This window comes from Cibotium barometz, chromosome 8, assembly GCF_041138505.1.
Source record: "Cibotium barometz isolate CiBa-2024 chromosome 8, ASM4113850v1, whole genome shotgun sequence".
Lineage (NCBI taxonomy): Eukaryota > Viridiplantae > Streptophyta > Polypodiopsida > Cyatheales > Cibotiaceae > Cibotium > Cibotium barometz.
This window is the reverse complement of record NC_141053.1, coordinates 42,777,117-42,800,835: the sequence shown is the minus strand read 5'-3', so window position 1 is coordinate 42,800,835 and position 23,719 is coordinate 42,777,117. Positions and strand designations below refer to the sequence as shown.

At 37.8% G+C, this 23,719-nt stretch overlaps 1 protein-coding gene across 1 annotated transcript; it reads left to right on the top strand.

The window, feature by feature from the left end:
* The first annotated feature begins 22,194 nt into the window (after window positions 1-22,194).
* On the top strand, window positions 22,195-22,728 carry LOC147636295 (uncharacterized). The gene has a single exon (XM_086802102.1). It carries the CDS (start codon window positions 22,195-22,197, stop codon window positions 22,726-22,728), a length of 534 nt encoding a protein of 177 aa, XP_086658228.1.
* The last annotated feature ends 991 nt before the right edge of the window (window positions 22,729-23,719 follow it).

Below are 23,719 nucleotides of genomic sequence, written 5' to 3'. Positions count from 1 at the left end.
TACACACCCAATATGAAATTGCCTTTTCCACAGATTCAGCTCTCTTTAAAACAATCTTTTAATGAAAAACTTCTGAAAATCTGGACCCTTAGGCTAAGGTCCTGTATACCTATTTTCAATTAATTCTAATTACACATTGGAAAGTTCTTTTTGAATTTTTACTTTAGGGGGAAACCATTTTAGACACTAGGAGGATTTTTATATCCAAAAATATCTCAATTTTTAATTACCTCCCTCTAGACATTTTCTCTCTCCATGCCAAAACAGGGTAAAACAGGATCTTTCTTTTATTTCAGAGAGGGGAATAATTATAAGATCATAAGGGAAGGTTCTTACACCTGCACAACTCAAAAGCTGGAGGGAGGAATCTTACAAGTTTGATTTCAAGTGTTCTCCATGAACAGATGATCCCTCATCAATAACAGTGGATGTCTTAAAATCTTCCACATCAAAACATGTGCTTAATAGTTTCTCCTCATCACCGAAAACTAGGTCCATAACTTCATCTCATCAAATTCAATCTCTCTAACAAATGAAGCTTGTGCAACCTTTTGACCCTTATGAACTTCCAATTCATCCTTTGTTTGTCCTCTTTATCTGCATGAACAAAAAGATAAGCCACAAGTCCAAAGTAGTAGTTAAGAACTTTGCACTTTTTCTTGTGAAGAGGGCAGTGTTCAAGACATATCTTTATCCTCTTATCTTCTAAATAGGCATCCCACCTGCCGGACATGCTCTTCTTTTCAGATGTGAGGACAGGGCAAATCTAGACATGTGAACATATTGTGATGATCCCTCATTTATAATATCTGTACTAGCAAATTTACTATATGCCTCCCACTCTTTCCTAACATGGAGCTTGCCATGTCCTTAACTATTTATTCTAAATTCAAGGGCACATTAAATATAGGCTCAACATCTAGAAGACGCTTATCGTGCCTAGCTCAAATAGGTTCTCATCGGCACTAGGCTCATCTTTTACCTCGTCAAGTGCCTCTACATCTTCCAAAGGATCATAAGAGGAGTGAACCACTTGAATCACTTGCTCCATGCTGGCCCACGACGTGATGACAAATAACTAGTAAGAAGCAGAGTTGTCTATCGCACAGTGAACTGCAAATGTGAGGGAAGCCAATCCACGACGCAAGGATGAAGAAACAACTATTTAACAAACCCTCTTATCGCACGGTGAACAGAACTATAAAGCGCATGTCGAAGGGGCAAAGGATACAAATTTAAAAAAAAAATTAAACAAGGCACGAATATATATAGATCTAATTAGGGCTGATGTCATACATGTACGACATAAGTGTAGGACTGATGTCAACAAATTGTGCCATTGTGCCATGTGTAGAGCTGACATCATCATCGAAGTGACACGTGTAGGATTGATTCATCACCGGAGTGACACGTTGTAGGGCTTACGTCACACTTGTGATGATGACATCACATTCTATAAAATGGGTAAAATATTCCAAAAAAATTATCGGCGCGTGAAATTTTTATTGGGTACCATTCCGTAATCTCTATCAATGGCGCAAATACTACCATCTATCAGGCACTCAGCATGCTTTTCGCACTGTGGTGGTGGACAGTGTCCTCCCTAGACGGTGTGAATAGCTTCGTCCAGTAGGTTCCATTCACGCATTTTGCACATGGACCATATCCTCCCTTGAAAAAGCAACCTCCTCCCATGGCACGAGTAGACACATCCGGCAGGCTCCAGAACCTTCTGTCGCACCATGGACGGCTAGCCTCTCGACCTCAACGCCTTCTCGCCCTCCTCCCATGGCGCGAGTAGACACATCTGGCACGATCTCATCTTACCTATCGCAGTATGGCTCGTACTCTTCCTAAAGATTCCATGCCAGAGCAAGAGCAAGAGCAAAGCCAAAGGCAACCACTTCAAAAAAGCAACCATTAGAGAAGAAACAAGTAAAGCAGAACCAATTTATCCAAGGCAAGAACTTTCCTCCAGATACAAAAGAAATTGTTTCCTGAGACTAGGCAAGCACAGGAGGCTATACATTTGCTCATCCCTAGGGCACTGTTCCTTAGAATTGTAAGAACAATTAGTGACAAAATCAAAGGGCAAAGACATTATAGATGGCAAAGTCGTGCATTGGCATGTCTTCAAGAAGCTTGTGAAGACTTTCTTATAGACTTCATGAATGATAGCTTCATATGTGCTGACCATGCAAGAAGAGTCACTTTGGTGGACAGAGACATGACACTTGTTTAGCAGGGTGAGGTACAGCTTTGATAAATTTCTTCATCCCTTATACGAATGAGGGATAGGAGAGCCTTTGAGATCCTTGCAGCATTAAAAAGGAAATCAAAGGAAGATGATATTAAAGTTGAAGAAGTTACTTCCCCTCCCAAAAAGAAAAAGAAAAGAAAGTTGGTTAAGAAATCTAAGCCAGATGATAAGATTTCTGAGGAGGAGGAGGAGGAGGAAGAGGAGGTGAAGTGTCACGTAGGTTGTAACGCTTATGACCGACGGCGGCCGGCAGACCAGATGGCCAGATGGGGCTTTAGCGTCAATGGGAGAAATATGCTAATTACTCCATTGACGACGGGTACTTACTCTACAAGGGTAGAGTATGTGTACCAACTATTGGTGACTTTCGGGCCCAAATTCTTAAAGAAAGTCATGATAGTCGAAGTGCGGGTCATCTCGGGATTCAGAAGACCTATGCACTAGTAAAAAGACAGTTTTATTGGCCTAGTTTGTTTAAGGACATCCAGACTTATGTACTGAAATGCAATAAGTGCCAGGTCAATAAACACAAACGTCTTAAGGTTGGAGGACTACTCCATCCGCTGGAGATTCCTCAAGGGAAATGGGAAAGCATTTCCATGGATTTCATTACCGGTTTACCCAAGACGAGTCGAGGGAATGACTCGGTGTGGGTGGTAGTGGATAGGTTAACTAAAATGGCAAAGTTTATCGCCACGAAGAAAATTGTTAAAACGCCAGAGTTGGCAAAACTCTTTATTGAACATCTCTACAAGATATATGGCCTACTCGCAGGTATAGTGTTGGATAGAGATAGAAAGTTCAACATTCATTTTTGGAGGCTTCAAAAAGTTGGATACTACTCTGAGTATGAGTATGGCAGATCATCCGGAGTCTGATGGTCAAACTGAAAGAGTTAACCAAATTCTAGAGGATACGTTGCGTTCTTATGTTAGTAAGAAGCAATCTAATTAGGAAGATCAGTACTTGCCCTTATTGGAGTTTGCCTATAACAGCTCCAAACACTCAGCGAGATTGGATTTACACCGTTCATGTTAATGTATGGATTCCAGCCGAGATCTCTGATGGCTGTAGGCCTAGAAAAGGAGAAGATTGAATCTGTCAAGGATTTCCTTAAAGATATGAATGATATGCTCAGAGCCGCACGTGAGAGCATTCGTAGCGCTCAGGATTGCACTAAAACTTCTGTGGATAAAGGACGTAGAAAGGTGACCTTTGCAGAAGGTGGCTTTGTATTCCTCAAGGTTCCTACGAGGTCAGAAACCATGAAAATGGGAAAGTGTGATAAACTTTCTCCGAGATATTGTGGTCCTTTTAAAATCCTTAAGAAGATTGGGGACGTAGCATATAAACTTGAGTTACCGAAGAGTTCTCAAGTCCATAAGAATGAATTATGCATCAATTTCTTAAAATTTTTGCCATAGCTCCGCTGCTATTACTGGCAATTTTTAATTTTTAGAAAAAGAATAAGACATAGTAAAATAATTATGATAGTATAACTATCTTTTAGCAATAAATCTAATTTATGAATTTATCCCATAATATTACCATATTTTGTAAGCATATAAGTATAAAAACCATTTTCTTAAACCTCTAGCTTCACAAGCCTTGAGTTTGATTTGTGAATAGAGAATTTCTCCATGAGAAGCATTAATTGAATATAGAATAGGTCATAGGAATGACCATTCTTTGGTGGAGAGAGAGATATGCTTAAAAAAATATTTTAATTTAAGCATAAATGAAAACTTTCACTAAAATCCATTAGAGAACTTCAATTGCATTAAAGAGTCATTCAATTGAATACTTCTCAAGATTGAGAGGGGTTGAGAAGTGAGAAACATTTAGAGATTAAGAAAAAGACCATAAATCACACTTTACCTCTTATTTTGCTTGATTCTTTAGTCTAAGGAGAGGCCCCCAACCAATCAATTGGTTTAGTATGTTGATGAAGACTCCAAAGAAGGTTCAAGAGAGAGAGAGTGAAACTCCATTCTCTCCAAATTGTAGAGGATTTTTAGAGGGTAATAGAAAATATCATTATTTCAGTATAATACTAGCATGGTATAGTTCACATATTTTTTTACAAAGGGCTAAGGGTTTATTTATAGGTGAGGGAGGCCTCTAACCAAGTCCAACTAGTTTCTAGAATTTTCTAGGTTCAGTTTGTGGCTGAATTTGGACCAGTTTGGCTCCCGTTTTGATTTGGTTTGATCCATGAGAGAGAAGAGATAAAAATATCTTATAATTTTTGAGTTTAAAAATTCTCCACACATGTGAAATAGGCGCCTCCTTGAAGAGCCCCCTTCTCCTTTGCTAAGGTGTCAAAAATGTATTATTATATCCAAAATATCTCATTTTTTTAGTAATATTCATAGTTTTTTACTAATAAACCTTGTACTCAGTCAACTCTTCATCTTATGTGGAGATTTACTCATTTTTGGGTATTTGTCTTTTATAAATTAGATTTATCTCCTCTCCACACTTGGATTGATCCTATTGGCCCATAGGAACCTTAATTGGACCATAATCCAAAATTTCTAATACCTTTTTTCAATTAATTCCAATTGCACATTGGAAAGTTCTTTTTGAATTTCTGTTTCAGGGGAAACCATTTTAGACACTAGGAGGATTTTTATATCCAAAAATATTTCAATTTTGGAGGATCATCTCCCTCTAGACATTTTCTCTCTCCAGGCAAAAACAGGGTAAAACAAGATCTTTCTTTTATTTCAGAGAGGGGAATAATTATAAGATCAGAAGGGGAGGTTCTTACACCTGTACTTCGAAAAAGGTGGAGGGAGGAATCTTATAAATTTAATATGCCCATGCATGCCAGCCCCATACTGTTCATGAAAATAACAGTCCTTCTCAGAAGATTAATGACACAAGCACTCTAATGCTCATTGGAAAAAAGAAAAAGATATAAGAAAGCAAATATCGTATGTCAAATATTTGCAAAACACAAAGGAATCATCAGTTATTAGAGACGAACCTCTCTACATATGGCAAAACAACAAAACAAATGTTCTTATTTCTCATTGGCCTAAAATAGGATGCCAGCTCGGAAGTCTTCTTCATATCAATCAATGCAAGCGGATCACAAATAAATATTTCGTTGACTTGATTTGGAAGCAATTCCTTTATAAGTGCCCTATAAGAGTTTATGAAGGAATGAACAAAATATGAGAAAATATTAACATACGAGAAAATAAACATATAAGAAAATATACATATGTGAAATGTAATACCTTATACATAAGAAAACAACACTGTCATTGATCTCCCTATCCTTCTCTACAAGCATGTAGAGGTCCCCAGGTGCAATATAGAGATAGTCTTCATCCACTGTCCCAACATTGCAGATTAGTTGTCCTGGTACTTGGGCAAGCCTCTGAGTATTGGCCTTCTCCAACTGCACAAGGGTCTCTAAGCTATCACACACATGTGACACCTTTTCAATCACCTCCTCCTCCTTTTCCTTCACCTCCTCTTCCTCCTCCTCCTCCTCCTCCTCAGAACTCTTATCATTCGGCTTATATTTCTTAACCAACTTTCTTTTCTTTTTCTTCTTGGGAGGGGAAGTAACTTCTTCAACTTTAATATCATCTTCCTTTGATTTCCTTTTCAATGCTGGGGGAATTTCAAGGATCTCAAAGGCTCTCCTATCCCTCGTTGGTAAGGGATGAAGAAATTTATCAAACCTGTACATCACCCTACTAACAAGTGTCATGTCTCTATCCACCAAAGTGACTCTTCTTTCATGGGTAGCACATATGAAGCTATCATTCATGAAGTGTATAATAAAGTCTTCATAAGCCTCTTAAAGACATGCCAGTGCGCACTGCTTTTCCATCTACAATGTCTTTGCCCTTTGATTTTGTCACTAACTATTCTTACAATTCTAAGGAATGGTGCCCTAGGAATGAGCAGATGTGTAGTCTCCAGTGCTTGCCTAATCTCAGCAAACAATTTCTTTTATCTCTGGAGAAAAGTTCTTGCCTTGGATAAATTGGTTCTGCCCTTTACTTGTTTCTTCTCTAATAAAGGAGAGCTTACAAGCTCCATGTAAGCTAATTTTCTTACTTTGTTTACAAATTTTAATGAAAAATCTATGATTTTCTTGATTTTTATGAATTACAGATGATTGAATTAAATTCAAATGCTATGCCTTTAATGAAAAGGCCACCCCCTTCTCTTCTTTACATTCCAACCTTTCTTAACCCTAGAAAGATTAACTAAGTGATTAATTAAACTCTTCTTATTGTTTACTCTTTTAAATTTAGAAAATTATATGGATTAGAGTTTTATAATTCTAAATTGGATTAATTAAGTTAATTGTAGAAAGATAAAAATAAAAATTGGTCAGCCATACAAAGGAGGATACGGTAAAATTATCTAGAATTTTATGAAAAAGAAAGTTTATTTTTTATGTTATCCCAAAAGAGTTATTCCCACCATTTTTGTATCTGAAAGAAATATTCTAATTACTCCATGTACATATTCACCTATGAATATGCATGGATATCAATTATTAAATTTTATTTCTATGCATAGAAAGATGCATAATGGAATTTTTTTATACAAAAGAGTTATTCTTATTAAATTTGACTTCTATGCATAGAAAGATGCATATTGGAATTTTTTTATTATAAAAGTGTTATTAATATTAAATTTAATTTTATACATAAAGAATTTTTTTATATTATAAAAGTGTTATTCTTATTAAATTTGATTTTTATGCATAGAAAGATGCATAAAGGAAATTTTTATTACAAAAGTGTTATTCTTATTAAATTTGTTTTTTATGCATAGAAAGATGCATAAAGGAATTTGTTTTATTATAAAAGTGTTATATTCTTATTAAATTTGATTTTTATGCATAAATAGATGCATAAAGAAATTCTTTTTTTAAAAAAGTGTTATTCCTAGTAAATTTGATTTCATGCATAGAAAGATGCATAAAAGGATTTTTTTAAAAAGTGTTATTACCGTTGGAGTTGATTTTTATGCATAAATAGATGCATTAAGAATTTTTATATCAAAATTAGAATTCTCTTACATTCTATGAGTATTTGATAAATGAATAATTAAATACTCTAAGAGAGAAATTTCTCTCATTTTATATTCACACGAATTGTATAAGGAAAGTTCAAGAAATCTATCGAGATCGAAATATTCAGATGAATGATTAATTTATTCCTCATTGAAATTTGTAACTAATTTAGAAATCAGTTAAGTGAATATTCAAAAAAAAGAAATTCAGTAAAATAGTAACTGAATTATCAAACCTTTTCGAGAAAGATAGTTGAGGAAAAATCTTATCCGACTCGAACCTTGAATCAGACAATGACCAAGACCAAACTCTTTCGTTAGTTTCGAGGAAAGAATGTGTGACCAGTTTAGAAAAATACACTCAAAACTCCCGCCAAATCTAAAACTAAGTTTGAGACCCTTCAAATTGATCTGTGGATCAAGGTTATAGAATTTGAGAAATTTTGGTATGAAATTCAGAATTTCGATCAAGAAGTTTTGGGAATACTGATTCAAGAAATACTCCTTGTATTCAAAAGAAAATCAAAATGAAAATCTTGCATAGAAACCCTGTATCCCTAAAGGACTGTCTTACGCCAGAATGCTGGAGGGAGCATTTGGTTTATGTTTTATTAAAGGAACTTCGGTTGCAATCATGCGACGGGGAGTGTTCAAAGAACGGCTCACGCGGCTAAGCCAATCCCAGGTCTTGACCAGCCTCGGTATGGTTAAAAAATGGTGTGCTTCCGGTACGATTAGCGAGGACCAACGAAGCGGTCCCTGAGTGAATAGATGTGATGACATGTGAATCAGATAGATGTGAATGAATGGATGAGATGTGATGTCATGTGAATCGAGATGTAAATCAATGATATGGGATGTGAATGGATGATATGTGATGAATATGGATGTGAATGTGTATGTGAAGAATGGATGTGGATGTGTATGTGATGAAAATGGATGTGGATGTGTATGTGAAGAATGGATGTGAATGTGTATGTGAAGAATGGATGTGGATGTGTATGTGATGAAAATGGATGTGGATGTGTATGTGAAGAATGGATGTAAATGTGTGTGTGGTGAAAATGGATGTGAAGAATGGATGTAGATGTGTATGTGAAGAATGGATGTGGATGTGTATGTGAAAGAATGTGATGTGATGTGACATGGATATATGTGGATGTAAAGTGATAGATATGAATGTATGGATAAATGTGAGTGAATGAGATGTGATGTGAATGAATGAGATGTGATGTCATGTGAATCGGGATGTGATAGAATGATATGGGATGTGAATGGATGAGATGTGATGTCATGTGAATCGGGATGTGAATGAATGAGATGTGATGTGAAATGGATGTGATGTAAATTGGGATAGATGTGAATGGATGATATGTGATGTGAATGAATGCGATGTGATGTGATGTGAAACGGATGATATGTGATGAAAATGGATGTGAATGTGTATGTGAAGAATGGATGTGGATGTGTATGTGATAAAAATGGATGTGAATGTGTATGTGAAGAATGGATGTGGATGTGTATGTGAAGAATGCATGTGGATGTGTATGTGATGAAAATGGATGTGAATGTGTATGTGAAGAATGGATGTGGATGTGTATGTGAAGAATGGATGTGGATGTATGTGAAAGAATGGATGTGAATGTGTATGTGAAGAATGGATGTGGATGTGTATGTGAAAGAATGTGATGTGATGTGACATGGATATATGTGGATGTGAAGTGATAGATATAAATGTATGGATAAATGTGAGTGAATGAGATGTGATGTGAATCGGGATGTGAATGAATGAGATGTGATGTCATGTGAATCGGGATGTGAATGAATGATATGGGATGTGAATGGATGAGATATGATGTGATGTGAATCGGGATGTGAATGAATGAGATGTGATGTGAAATGGATGTGATGTAAATTGGGATAGATGTGAATGGATGATATGTGATGTGAATGAATGTGATGTGAAATGGGATAGATGTGAATGAATGAGATGTGATGTGAATGGATGAGATGTGATGGGATGTGAATCGGTATAGATGTGAATGAATGAGATGTGAGGTGAAATGGATGTGATGTGGATCGGGGTAGATATGAATGGATGAGATATGAATGAATGTGATGTGATGAGATGTGGATGGGTAGATGTGAGTGGATGAGATCTGATAATAAGGATAAATGAGGAAAGATGTGATAAGATGAAAATGATGTGATTGGATGAGAATGAGAGTACATATGAAATGGATGTGGATTAAATAATGTGGATTGATGTGGAACAATGTGAAAAGACGAGAGTTCCTTATAGAAACTGTATTTATGACCTGTTTTTAAATGAACTATTTTGTCAAGAATGCTGGGGAAGCATTTTGACCGTCTTGTGAATGAGGTCGTGGAGACCTAAGTGATAAAGTTGTAACAGCTGATGGAGAGTCAACGGAGGACGTCTCGCATTGACCTACGAAGGATCCTAGAGGGTGTTGACCATACGATGCTCAGCGGGTCGTCGAAGATACATACACGTACGTCGTGGAAGATATTGGAACAAGGAGTAAGAGTTGTTTTTTGAATTCGGGCATGGATCTGGTTGACTGACCTTACTGGTCCTCAACGAATGAGTCCATGGCTCTTTTATATGGATCTGTTGGTTGATCTTCCTGATCTTCAACGGAGATTCTATTTTTTATTTTTATAAGTGAATATATTGCCGGGTACTATGAGCTAGGAACAATCAAAAAGGCCTCTGAGTGGACAGGTGGTGAGCGTGTTCTAGTTGCCAATGATGTCATAGGTACACCGATGAAGGAAAAATTGGAAATTAGGATTCAACCAGAAATTTTGGAGGATTATGATCAGTGATACTATAGTTTCATAAAATATTGTTTTAAAGAGAGCTGAATCTGTGGAAAAGGCGATTTCATATTAGGTGTGTAAGTGGTGTGACTAGTTTTAAGTTTGCATGAATCTCCGCCTAGGGGACCTGGGAACTCTTTTCTGTGGTACCCGGGACAAAACCTTACCAAATTCTTAAATGGATCCCATCACTATAGTGGTTGGATAGTTGGCTAACCCACGGGACTGGATGGGGTTAGGGTAGACTGATGGATCCCTAAAATGAGGCTCAATTCTGTTATGGTACAATAGATGAATTAAATCCCGGATAAAAATTGTTCTATGGAACGGCTGTGTCTCTCAATGAGGAAAAAAGCCTTGTTCTCTATGATCCAAGTGCAAGTCTTTTCCTTGATCTAACTATGGGACTTACGGGTTCCGTCAGATCAGTTCAGTTAGTTAAGGCTCTTCACTACGTTAGAGTAAAAATATCCTAGAAGAATCGCCCGCGTGCTTTCTGGGCAAGGGAAGTTTTTTCGGGTTTTGTTTTGGAAGAACCGAGGGATTAGTCTCTTGTCCGGATATACGTGGGCGAGGCCCTGAGTGAGGGACCCTGCCTCGCGTAAGAAGTGCGACTTCCGCTGCTAGCACCCCAAAATTTGTTGCGCTAAGGGGACAGTGATCTTTCAGCTGGTATTAGAGCGAATTGGCTAAAGTGGATCAGCCGAGAAACCAGGAATGTCAAAATTTTATGAAGTAACAGTAAAAAGTTAGAAATGTGATGAAATTCATACAAATTGATATTCAGACTGAAATTCATAAATTAGTAATTGGACCTTCAGATGGAAGTACCGCAATTGCATGGAATCCATGACTTGCTTGAGGCCTAGACATGATAGTATTTAACTTATAATTCCAAGGACCGTGACTACCCGTATATACCGAGGGTGTAACTACAGCTCTTTACTGGCAGTATATACGAGTAAATCTAAGACCTTGAAATTATAAGCAAAAATGCTATCCAGATGATGAATTCGAATGTGGTTGATATGATTTTTGAACTCTGGTTGAGAAAGAACTGATGAGTTGATTTGGATTCTGATTGAAAAATGATGATTCCTGAATTTTGGATGAAAAGCGATAAGCTGAGCAAAACCACAATGAGGATGAATGGAACGAGTTCTTGTGATGATGGTCGTAATTGGAATGACGATAATGACTTTAGCGAATCACTATGAGATTAGTGGATTGTGCGGAGAGACTGCTACTGTTAACACGACCCAGTGGATCAAGCTAAGGGATGACAAATTAAAATTTTGTATAATTGAAATTTTCATGGAAGACTGTTCAGATGGAAATTTTGGTCTAATGGACCATTATTGTGTTAAAGATATGAATGATATGATCTGAATAAATTGTTATTTGATGATGAGTTCTATATAAGGGATCACTATCCCAGGATTCTGTTGGGTTGACCAGACTATAAGGAACCCCAGAATCAATTGGATCTTAAGGGAAAGATTTGTCCTGTAGTTTGCGAGATAAGGACATCTCGCATTTTTTAAGTGGGGTAGGATGTAAGATTCCTCCCTCTAGCTTTTGAGGTGTGCAGGTGTAAGAACCTTCCCTTCTGATCTTATAATTATTCCCCTCTCTGAAATGAAAGAAAGATCCTGTTTTACCCTGTTTTGGCTTGGAGAGAGAAAATGTCTAGAGGAAGGTAATTCAAAATTGAGATATTTTTGGATATAAAAATCCTCCTAGTGTCTAAAATGGTTTCCCATGAAACAGAAATTCAAAAAGAACTTTTCAATGTGCAATTGGAATTAATTGAAAATAGGTATAAAAGACCTTAGCCTAAGGGTCCAGATTTTCAAAAAAAATTAGATTATGGTCCAATTAAGGTTCTTATGGGCCAATAGGATCAATCCAAGTGTAGGGAGGAGATAAATTGAAGAATAAAAGAAACCCCCTCCCAAAAAGGAGTAAATGCTCACATAAGATGGAGAGTGGACTAAGGACCAAAGAAAAGAATTAAAAAACTAAATTTTGACACCTCAGTGTGGGGATCTCAACTCATGAAGTAGGCACCTTTTTCTCATCATTACCCCCAATTTTTAATCAGTAAAATGAGATATTTTCATCTCTCCTCTCTCCTATTTCCAAACCAGAGCCAAAAAGTAAGCTGAATTGACCCAAAAATGGTCAAAAATTGACCAAACAGATCTGGAAAATTCTAGAATCAGTTTGCTTGGTTAGAGGCTTACTTTTTCCTATAAATAGAAGCCTCCCCCTTTGTAAAAGCTTAATGGTGTTTATGCACTGTTACTCTACTTCTGTCTTGAGCCATCTACATTTTAATAATTCAATTGTTTTTGGCCTAATCCTCTCCAAAGTGAATTGGTGACCACTATTGCTTCAAACAATAGTAGAACCCTCAATCCCTCAAATGAGAGCTTACAAGCTCCATGTAAGCTAATTTTCTTACTTTGTTTACAAATTTTAATGAAAAATATATGGTTTTCTTGATTTTTATGAATTGCAGATGATTGAATTAAATTCAAATGCTAAAATTCAAATGCTATGCCTTTGATGAAAAGGCCACCTCCTTTTCTTCTCTTTACATTCTAACCTTTCTTAATCCTAGAAAGATTAACTAAGTGATTAATTAAACTCTTCTTAATGTTTACTCTCTTGAATTTAGAAAATTGAATAGATTAGAGTTCTATAATTCTAAATTGGGTTAATGAAGTTAATTGTAGAAAGATAAAAATGAGAAATGATTAGCCATACAAAGGAGGTTATGGTAAAATTTTCTAGAATTTTGTAAAAAAGAAAGTTTGTTTTTTATGTTATTCCAAAAGAGTAATTCCCACCATTTTTGCATCTAAAAGAAATATTCTAACTACTCCATGTACATATTCACCTATGAATATGCATGGATATCACTGATATTAATTATTAAATTTGATTTCTATGCATAGAAAGATGCATAATGAATTTTTTTTAATTACAAAAGTGTTATTCTTAATAAATTTGATTTTTATGCATACAAAGATGCATAATGGAATTTTTTTTATTATAAAAGTGTTATTCTTATTAAATTTGATTTTATGCATAGAAAGATGCATAAAGGATTTTTTTATTATAAAAGTATTATTCTTATTAAATTTGATTTTTATGCATAAAAAGATGCATAAAGGAATTTTTTTAATTACAAAAGTGTTATTCTTATTAAATTTGATTTTTATGCATAGAAAGATGCATAAAGGAATTTTTTTAATTATAAAAGTGTTATTCTTATTAAATTTGATTTTTATGCATAGAAAGATGCATAAATTTTTTTTTTAATTACAAAAGTGTTATTCTTATTAAATTTGATTTTTATGCATAAAGAAATTCTTTTTATTTTAAAAGTGTTATTCCTATTAAATTTGATTTTATGCATAAATAGATGCATAAAAGGATTTTTTTAAAAGTGTTATTCCCATTGAAGTTGATTTTTATGCATAAATAGATGCATAAAGAATTTTTATATCAAAATTAGAATTCTCTTAAATTCTATGTTTAAATTCTATGTTTAAATTCTATGAGTATTTGATAAATGAATAATTAAATACTCTAACAGATAAATTTCTATCATTTTATATTCACACGGATTGTAAAAAGAAAATTCAAGAAATCTATCGAGATCGAAATATTCAGATAAATGATTAATTTATTCCTCATTAGAATTCGTAACTAATTTAAAAATCAGTTAAGTGAATATTCAAAGAAAGAAATTCAGTAAAGTAGTAACTGAAATATCAAATCTTTTTGAGAAAGATAGTTCATGAAAAATCTTATTCGACTCGAACCTTGAATCAGACTATGACCAAGACCAAACTCTTTCGTTAGTTTCGAGGAAAGAATGTGTGACCTGTTTAGAAAAATACACTCAAAACTTCCGCTAAATCTGAAACTATGTTTGAGACCCTTTAAATTGATCTGTGGATCAAGGTTATAGAATTTGAGGAATTCTGGTATGAAATTCAGAATTTCCATCAAGAAGTTTTGGGGATACTGATTCAAGAAATATCCCTTGTATTCAAAAGAAAATCAAACTGAAAATCTTACATAGAAACCCTGTTTTCCTAAAGGTTTGTCTTACGCCAGAATGCTGGAGGGAGCATTTGGCTTATGTTAATCTTTGAGGTGATCCTAGCATTTGATTGGAGATGGATAGTAATAGAAATGGAAAATTTGCACAACAAAATGCGAGGAGAGTACTTGACATTTTCCAAATGGCCCTACATCGCGTTTTCTTGCAAATTCCTGTGTCCCTTTTGGTTTTCACTTCTTCCTCATTGTTTTGCTTTCTTTGGCCCTGGGGATTTCTTCCTTGATGATGAGAAAAGTTTTTGCTTTGGAACAGTTGATTCTCAGGCCCCCTCCTTTCAAGGGAAAGTTGGACTTTTCTGCTGCTATACTTAGACCACAACAATTACCAGGTGAGTCATGTGTACTCATGAAGGGAGTTGTTTGGTGATATCCTATACATTCCCTGATTGCATATGTCAGCATATAGAATTCATGATATATAAATTTTGGTTCAGGCAAAAGGAAGAGACTGGAGCAGAAAGCTGAATCTTCCCTCTCAAAACAAAAGGAATCAGAAGAGCACAAATCTCCAGATTTGCTCCTATTTGACTTTCTTCACAAATGCAAGGCTCAGAGGAACTTCCACATATACCACAGTATTTTCAAACAGGGAGTTCACTATGAGCTCTGTACTGGAGCATCACAGAAATTTTCTTTCAGATTGAATTGGGATACCTTCAAACAACTGACAGAGGCAGGAAGAATTGTGGAAGGTGAAAAGGTTTTTGTGCATATAAATCATATTGTCTCCATTGACAGGCTAAGGTACCATGTGAATAGAAGATTTGACAACCTGCCTGAGAAATATAAATTCAACTGTAGCTTGCACACCAGAAAGTATAGAGTGCTTGAGGAGACCATGGCATTCCTTATGTACATTGTCTTTAGTCAGTACTCTCTAGAAGAGCAAGGGCAGGAGGCTGAAGAACAAGACACATTTGAAGCAGAGGAAAAAGAGGATGTTCCTGTGGCAACAGAAATGGCAGAGCAAGAATTAGATATCACTCTCCAGGAAAAAGAGTCCAATCAAGATCAAAAAGAGAGTTCCGATTGGTAGGCCCTGGGAGTAATAGGATTTAGTCATCAAATATAGCACAAACATATGTTAAAGTTGAACTGATTTGTACAAAGTCTTTGATCCTCTACCTTTCCCTTTTGCATTTGTCCCATCACCGTACGACACTTCAATATTCTTCCCACACTCAGTAGCTTCTAAAAGCGTTTGACACTCACACTCAGTACACACTTAGTATCTTCTAAAAGCGTTCGACACTCAGTACCTTATTGGTAAGGATCAATAGTGTGTCTAGCATAATTAAGTAGTATTGATTGAATTTTTTGTGTGCTCATGGATGCATTGATGCTTGTTTAATATAGATCACATGTTTCACAAAAGAAATACTTTTGATGGAGTCTCAAAACATATAGGCATAAAACCAAGAGTCACTTGTTCCACAAAATAAAAATCTATTGATTGAGTTTGAAAACATGTGGACATAACACCAATAAGTTACAAACTGCTATTCATGTTTACTTGTCCATTTATGGTTTCTAAATATCTTCGAATCCCTCCATTGTCTATGTCTCTCTGCTGCCATTGAATTGTCCAAAGTTTGTCTTCGTCTTTGCTTTTGGGCTAGAATAAAAGCAAGCTTGACTTTGGAGCTAGCAACTTTTCTTTTAGCATGCAGCCTCTGTAGTATGCCTCGGTAAAACCATTGGAAGACTTCCTTCAGACTATTTGCCTTTTGACTCCCTCCGTGGTGTTGTGTGTGTCTGAAAAATGCATTACGTGCCATGTAGTGAGACTTCTCCATGCCTTGGGTAGACCAAATTGCTGGGCATCCATACTTTTTGACAAAATAGGGAAGGTGGTTGTAGATGATATGCTGTTTTCACAGAGACATAAGAATGCATAGTAAGTTATAAAAAAAAAAGGATCACACTTAAGTAAAAGAAGAAGACAGAACTTTACCATGTAGTGAGTTATATTGCAGGCTGTCCATGCGTCTTTCATTGACTTCCCAAAATGTTTAATTGCCTCTTCAAAGTTCTTGTAATCACTTTTTGTCCATGTTACATTGTCACAGAACATGAAGAGTTGATCAAGAGACCTCCACATCTCTGCCTTCACATTTCGTGCTTCTCCATCTGCCTCATGATCTTTCACGGCATTATGGACTTGCTTCCACAATCCATAATTAATCCTTGAAACTGTTCTACCTTGCCTTACTTGCTTACTACTGTGTTTGGGTCGAGACAAGAATCTTCTTGCCTTAACACCACCAATAGAGGGCACCTCCTTGCCATTGTGGTAGACTTTTTAAAATCCTTTGTGATATGAACATCACCTCCATGCAGACCTATATCAGATAACACTTTTTCCAATGCTTGAAGAGCATCCTTTCTATTTTTTTCGGGACGAAGTTTCCAAGCAAATCCAATATACAAAAATTCGACATAGACCATGCAATGAGCATATGTGAACATTACATAGTGGAATGTCAGGAATGGCCTTGAAGTCAGGGTCAACTTTATCTCTATTAGGTGCTCTCTTCCACCATTTGGAATCCATTACTTGAGCTGATTCTTTGCAGTAAAGACAAGGAGACTTTGAGTTGCCTGCTTTACTAACGTTATACATGCACTTAAGTGTTTTAAGATCCCCCGCCATGTGCCACTCTACTTGAAAATCACCTTTTCCTGCAACATGGAGATTCTCTCCTCGCACTTGTCTTTTATTTATTCTTGGTATTTCCGTGTGGTGAAATACCCAATCTAGTGTTTCATGGTCTTCTATCTTTACCTGTGATTATAGCAAACAAAAGTTTTACTATAAAAGATTTGAAAACAATGACTAAAATCAAGTACGAAACAAAAAAATGATCATACCTGGAACGAGCCTAACCACCATATGTGTTTCTCCGACTGCACACTAAAATACTTCGAACTCGCTTCAGTCAATGATGTATCAAGTGCTCCATTCATCAATGTAATAGTAATCCTTTCCATTTTCCTTTCCTTTACAACCTCACACTCATCCAGTTTGATAACAAATTTCAAAATGCCTTTGCACTCCTCAAATGTTATTCCATAAAGCTCGACCATTCTTCTTTGAAGTTGTTGTAGATCTACAAATATATTGTTCCAAGGGTACACACAATGGTTCCTTTACCACCATGAAATATTTCTTCAATATGCTTGTCAATCTCATAGTCTTTTTGTAACATGAATCGTGGAAGTGTGGTAGTATCCATGTAAATATTTTGAAAAAGTGCAATCATCAAGTTCAGTGATGGATTCTTTATGAGAGGCCTGCACACGTCGTCAAAAGAGATGCGAAATCTTCGGGAAACAAAAAAAAAACTAAGGAGATATTTAATGCAAAATCGTGTTAGTTAGACAAAAGATTATCTTATTCCTTTCTGAACTGACAGTCCTGTAGTCCTTACTGACAGTTCTGAGCCACGTTTCCATATTTTACTATTTTTGAGGTCTTTTAGGAGAGAAATAAATCAAAAAATAGTGAATTTCTTACAGGGCCCCAAAATGAGCTCCCTTTTTCCCTAATGATACACCTCAGAGAGGCAGAGATAATCCTCGTGGAAGAGGATGTTGGCAAGGCTAACAAACATCTATGTAAAATGTGGAATGCTATTATTGTGGGAAATTTGGGCATATGGCATGTGATTGTTTTCGCAAACAAAATGATTTGAGAGGAGGTAGAGCACAACATGGTGGAGAGTATGCATAACATGGTGAATGAGAATGGTGAGAGAAAAGAAATAGAAGGTAGGAAGGAAGAGGAAGTTAGAGAATCAAGATGATGAGAATGACACAGTGGATGATAATGCTGGCAATTGGGTTGGTGGTGAGAGAAAGAAACAGAAGGTAGGAAGGAAGAGGAAGTTAGAGAATCAAGATGATGAGAATGACATAGTGGATGATAATGCTGGCAATTGGGTTGGTGGTGTCTTGTGTGCTTACATGCTAGCTGAGCCAAACAGGCATTTGAGAGACCCCGAATGGAATCTTGGTAATTCCATTAGAACTCAAGAATGTCCACTTTTGTACTTTGCATGCATTCATGCGTGTGTTTGATCGTCTACTTAAGTGTCACGTTGATTATGCATTTACTATGCAAGGCAAGGAAAGACAACATGAAGCTCTTCAAAAAGTAGAGAAACTACTGAACTCAATTGGATGCCATGGCGGCAATGTGTAGATTACTGTTAACAAGAAGACCTCTCGCATTAATCATGAAGTGGCCCAATAGGTATAAATGAGGTATATAAGGTAAGACATTTTTTAGAGAGGCCAGAAAAAGTAAAGAACTCAAAGTCTTGGGATTTGTGGAAGGATTTGTGTAAATGCACAACATTTGACTGCACCAATCCAAGCCTTGTAGTTCTACGTGAGAAAGTTTGGTCAAACTTCAATAAGATGGTTAAATTAATGAGCAAAAGTAGGACGACTGTAGAGAGGAGCGCCAAAAATTTCAAGAAGAGCTTAAAAATTTTACAAAATCCATGGTCGATACATGGGGTGATACCAACATTACGCATTACATGGTAAATGTGTTTCTTTCTACTCATCAATTTGAAATAATTATAAGGTATAAAGTAAAGCTTTTGAATTGGTTGTGTTTTCTTTTGCAGCACATTTTGTATGCACATGGTGCATACTTCATGAATGAATATGGTTCTTTTGACATGTGGAGCACCCAAGGAATGGAAAAATCTCACTACCGAGCTAGAGGAGTATATTTCAAAAACACCCAACATGGAGGAGAAAAGAATCGTACAAACCTCAAAGAAATGTTCAACTAGTTCTATAGATATACTTTTGGACAAAAACTATCAATGGAAAAGGCTCATACGAGTGATTTAGCAAAGGCAGCACAAAATTAAGCCAAAATGAGGAGATCACTGAAGTGGAAAGCTGGAACAGGACCAACATGTCATGTGGCATGGAGATCATCAAGAAGAAGAGAAGGAAGAATTTGGATTTAGTATATCAAAATTTTGTATGCGAAATTTATAACATTTTGAAGTGTTCTAAACATTTTTGCTTAATATAGACTTGTAATTAAAACTTATTCGTATCATTTCATTACATAAAAGATATTACAAAATATTTACAATGACAAGATAATTAGCTAATCTTGAGTCTCTTCTGTACTTGCTCTTCCACTTCACTAGGAATTTTTCCTCTATAACGCAAAAACTTCTTGCGAGACTATAACCCTTCTGTGCATTTACATCTTCTAGTCCAGCACCTAGAGCATAGCTATCTCATCGCCTTTATGGGAAAAGGTGTAAATAGCATGATATTGGATATGCAGGGTACAGGAGTCAATGTGCCATGTACCCGTCCTCACTCGGGGGATAGCAAGAACGTGGGAAGCAAAATCCAAAACACTCCAGTGTATGCAGCAGGGGCGAGTAATGCCCGCTCAGTAGCAGATTGCCGTGGCAAGGCGCCAGAATGGTGCAGTGCAAAGCAGGCAGAGAGGGCAGCCAAGCAAGGGTGCCAAATACACTTATGCATAATGAAGGCACATGATGCACGTCCAACAAAATGCAAAATTGGCGAGGCAGAAATACACGAAGTGCTGAAGGAATTCCAAGATGTCTTACCTGAGAAATTGCCAGCCGGGTTACCACCAAAAAGATCAGTGGATCACAAAATAGAACTCTTGCCAGGACATAGTCCTCCAGCTAAAGCTCCGTATAGAATGGATGCTACTAAGCTCAAGGAGCTCAAGGTACAGTTAAATGAACTGACCGAAAATGGTATGGTGCGCTCCAGCAAGTCACCGTATGGTGCACCTGTACTGTTTGTCACAAAGAAAGACGGGACAGCCAGGTTGTGCACCGATTACAGAGCTTTGAATAAAATCACCATTAAGAACCGCTACCCCGTACCAGTAATGGAGGAACTCTTAGATCAACTGGCGGGAGCAAAATTCTTCAGTCGGATTGATCTACGATCCGGATACCATCAGATACGCATCGCCGAAGAAGATATTGAAAAAACGGCGTTTCGCACAAGGTACGGGAGCTACGAGTGGCTGGTATTGCCATTTGGACTAACCAACGCCCCGGCTACCTTTTGCACAATGATGAATGATATTTTCAAAGAGTATCTAGATGAATTTCTGATCATTTATATAGATGATCTACTCATATACAGCAAGACTTTAAGTGAGCATAAAGAACACCTAAGCAAGGTTTTTCAAACATTACGGCTCCACAAACTGTATGCCAAACCAGAGAAATGTGAATTTGCAGTCACCGAAGTCGAATTTCTGGGCTTTGTTGTCAACCAAAACGGGGTGCAGGTAGACCCCAAGAAGATCGAAGCCGTGTTGAAATGGAATGCACCCCGAACTGTGCGGGAAGTCCGCGAGTTCATAGGCTTCACACAATTCTGTCGCAAGTTTATCAAAGATTTTAGCAAAATTGCTACTCCACTCACTGATATAACTAAAGGCATCAAGCCTTTTAAGTGGACCGATACCGAAAAGGATGCTTTCGAACAAATGAAAATCGCCATGTGCAGTACCCCGGTGCTTAAGCTGCCAGAATTCAACAAAGAGTTTGAAATCCACACAGATGCATCAGATGGGGCCCTTGGAGGAGTATTATTACAAGACGGGCACCCGGTGGCATATGAGTCTCGTAAGTTCAGTGATGTAGAACGCAGATGGACCACACATGAAAAGGAAATGCAAGCAGTGGTTCATTGCCTTAGAAAATGGCGTCATTATGTGCAAGACAAACATACCAAGGTGCTTACAGATAATATTTCCCTCAAGTATTTTCAGACACAACCCAAGTTGTCACCAAAGCAAGGCCGATGGTTGGCAGGATTTCATAGCAGAGTTTGACATTGACATTATTCACAAACCAGGAAAGCAGAACTTAATGCCAGATGCTTTGAGTCGTATGCCGCAGGTAAATGCAGTAAGTGTGGCTAATGGGGCACTGTTGGACAAAATCAGGGATGCTCAGAAATTAGATGCAGCAATCACGCGCATGGTTACAGATTTACACAATGGCACTGCAGCCGTGGGTTTATTTGAAATCAAAGATGGAATCTTCTACGCCCATCAAAAGGTGTATGTACCCGATGACCCGGACCTCAAAGCCATGCTCCTTTGGGAAACCCACGACTGTAAACTGGCCGGGCATGGTGGGCAGAAGCGCTCGCTTGAGCAGCTTCGACGTCATTTTTTCTGGCCCCGCATGACGGATGATGTCACCGAATATGTTCGTACATGCCCAACATGTCAACTCATGAAGGCACAACGAGTCAAACCAGTAGGTTTGTTGAAAACCATGCCCGTCCCGTCAAGGCCGTGGGACATTGTGAGTATGGATTTTATTGTGGATCTCCCGGAGTCCCATGGGTACAATACCATATTTGTGGTAGTGGATTATTTTTCTAAGCAAGCCCACTTTATTCCATCAAAACCACCTCTCACGGCCTATCAGACTGCAAAGTTATATTTTAGTCAGGTGTTTAAATACCATGGGCTGCCAACAGCTATAGTGTCAGACAGAGACAGTAGATTCATGAGCAACATGTGGAGAGAATTGTTTAAGTTAATGGATACACAATTACGCATGTCTTCAGCCTATCACCCACAAACAGATGGCCAAACAGAGCGCATCAATCAAGGTATAGAGGACTACATTCGCAATTATGTGCGTGCAGATCAGAAAGATTGGGCAAATTATCTAGACATTTTAGAATTCCATTATAACAACTCTGTGCACAGTGCTACCGGGTACACGCCATTTGAATTGGCCACTGGGAAGGAAGTCATTACACCTCTCGCCATTGCCACCGGCGACGTGCATGCAGAAGATGCAGATGCAGAGGACTTTTTGCAGTAGTGGCAGAAAAGAATGCGTATTGCACAGCAGAATCTAGAACAGAGCAAAATCAGATATGTGAAACATGCAAATAAGAAGCGGCGTGATAATGAATTTCATGAGGGAGACTTGGTCTTGGTTAGTGCACAAAACATTGCACTCCCTGCCAATCTCACACCCAAATTCAATCACCGTTTCTATGGCCCATACAAAGTGCTGAAATCTTACAATGGTGTCACCTACAAAATAGATTTGCCTGCTACCGTACACATACATAATGCATTTCATATAAGCCTTCTCAAAAGGTTTGTCCCCGACACCCGTTTTGGGCGCCATGTACCTATGCTTGCAGATGGTAACACACCCGTCGTGACACCTTTTGAACCGGAACTCATACTGAAAAAACGGTTCCGGCGGGGGATACCAGAATACTATGTGAAATGGAAACATCGCCCCATGACAGATTGCACATGGGTGTCGCATGGCAAAATGATCGAAATGGCACGTCCGTTGCTTTTGCAGTTTTACAACATGGTGCCCGTGGAGGATGATGTACCACCAGAATAATGGCTTGAAAGGGACTTCAAGCTCTTCAAAAGGGGGGTGTATGTGAGGCGTGGGACTCTTGGGATTTCTATCCGGCCTCACATGGTGCTCTCGAGGTATGCTTGGGTGTCCCGAATTCTTTGCATCTATATGGGAGTACCTTGAGGTGGAGTAATGTGGCCTAGCCCGACCTCTCCTACCTACGATTAGATACAAGACGGCTTGTGGGCAAGGGATCCCGTGCCTCGGACACCCGCAAGTTATTTTCTCTCATCACTCTTGTGATCCCGTTGTAATCTCGTCGCTTGTCGGCATTTGATCAATATAAGTTTTGGGTTGGAAGCCCGTTTTTGAGTGATACCGTTTTCCATTGCCGGTTGCACGTTTTTGGTCATAACTCTCTCATACGAACTCCGTTTTCGGAGTTCTAGTACTCAAAACGACCGGCTCGTCGTCCTCTTCGAGACGAGCTATAGGTCTTGAGGTGCAGCATTCAGAAAGTGCTCGCTGTTTTCACTTTTGTCCTAGATTTTCTAGTCCCGAGCGGGAACTCGCGCCCAGAACGCGACCCGGGGTCACCGCTCCGTGACACTCCCTGACGACGGTTGGGCCCTCGTAGAAGCGCCGCCGACATGCTAATCAATTCGCTAAACCCACCTATATCCCCATTAAATATACATGCTAATCGTGTAACGAACGTTCTAATCAACTCGATAAACCCCCATTTAACGCATATGATATATGTACGCAAGCGTATGTGGGTTGTAATTTCCGATATCCACCCACCCTTTAACCTTTTGCTTAAATAGCATCTTTGTGAACCGGACTTGAGTATGGCTTTCCCCCTTCAAACTGTGAGCAATTTTACCTCACGGTGGCTTATATGTCAACATAAGGCATCTCTTAGCCATCCATGGACCCCAAGATCAATCTTGGCCCTTGAATTGAATGATGGGTAAAAGTTAAAGTGAATGATCTTCTTTACACGTGCACACACACATTGAGAGGACTG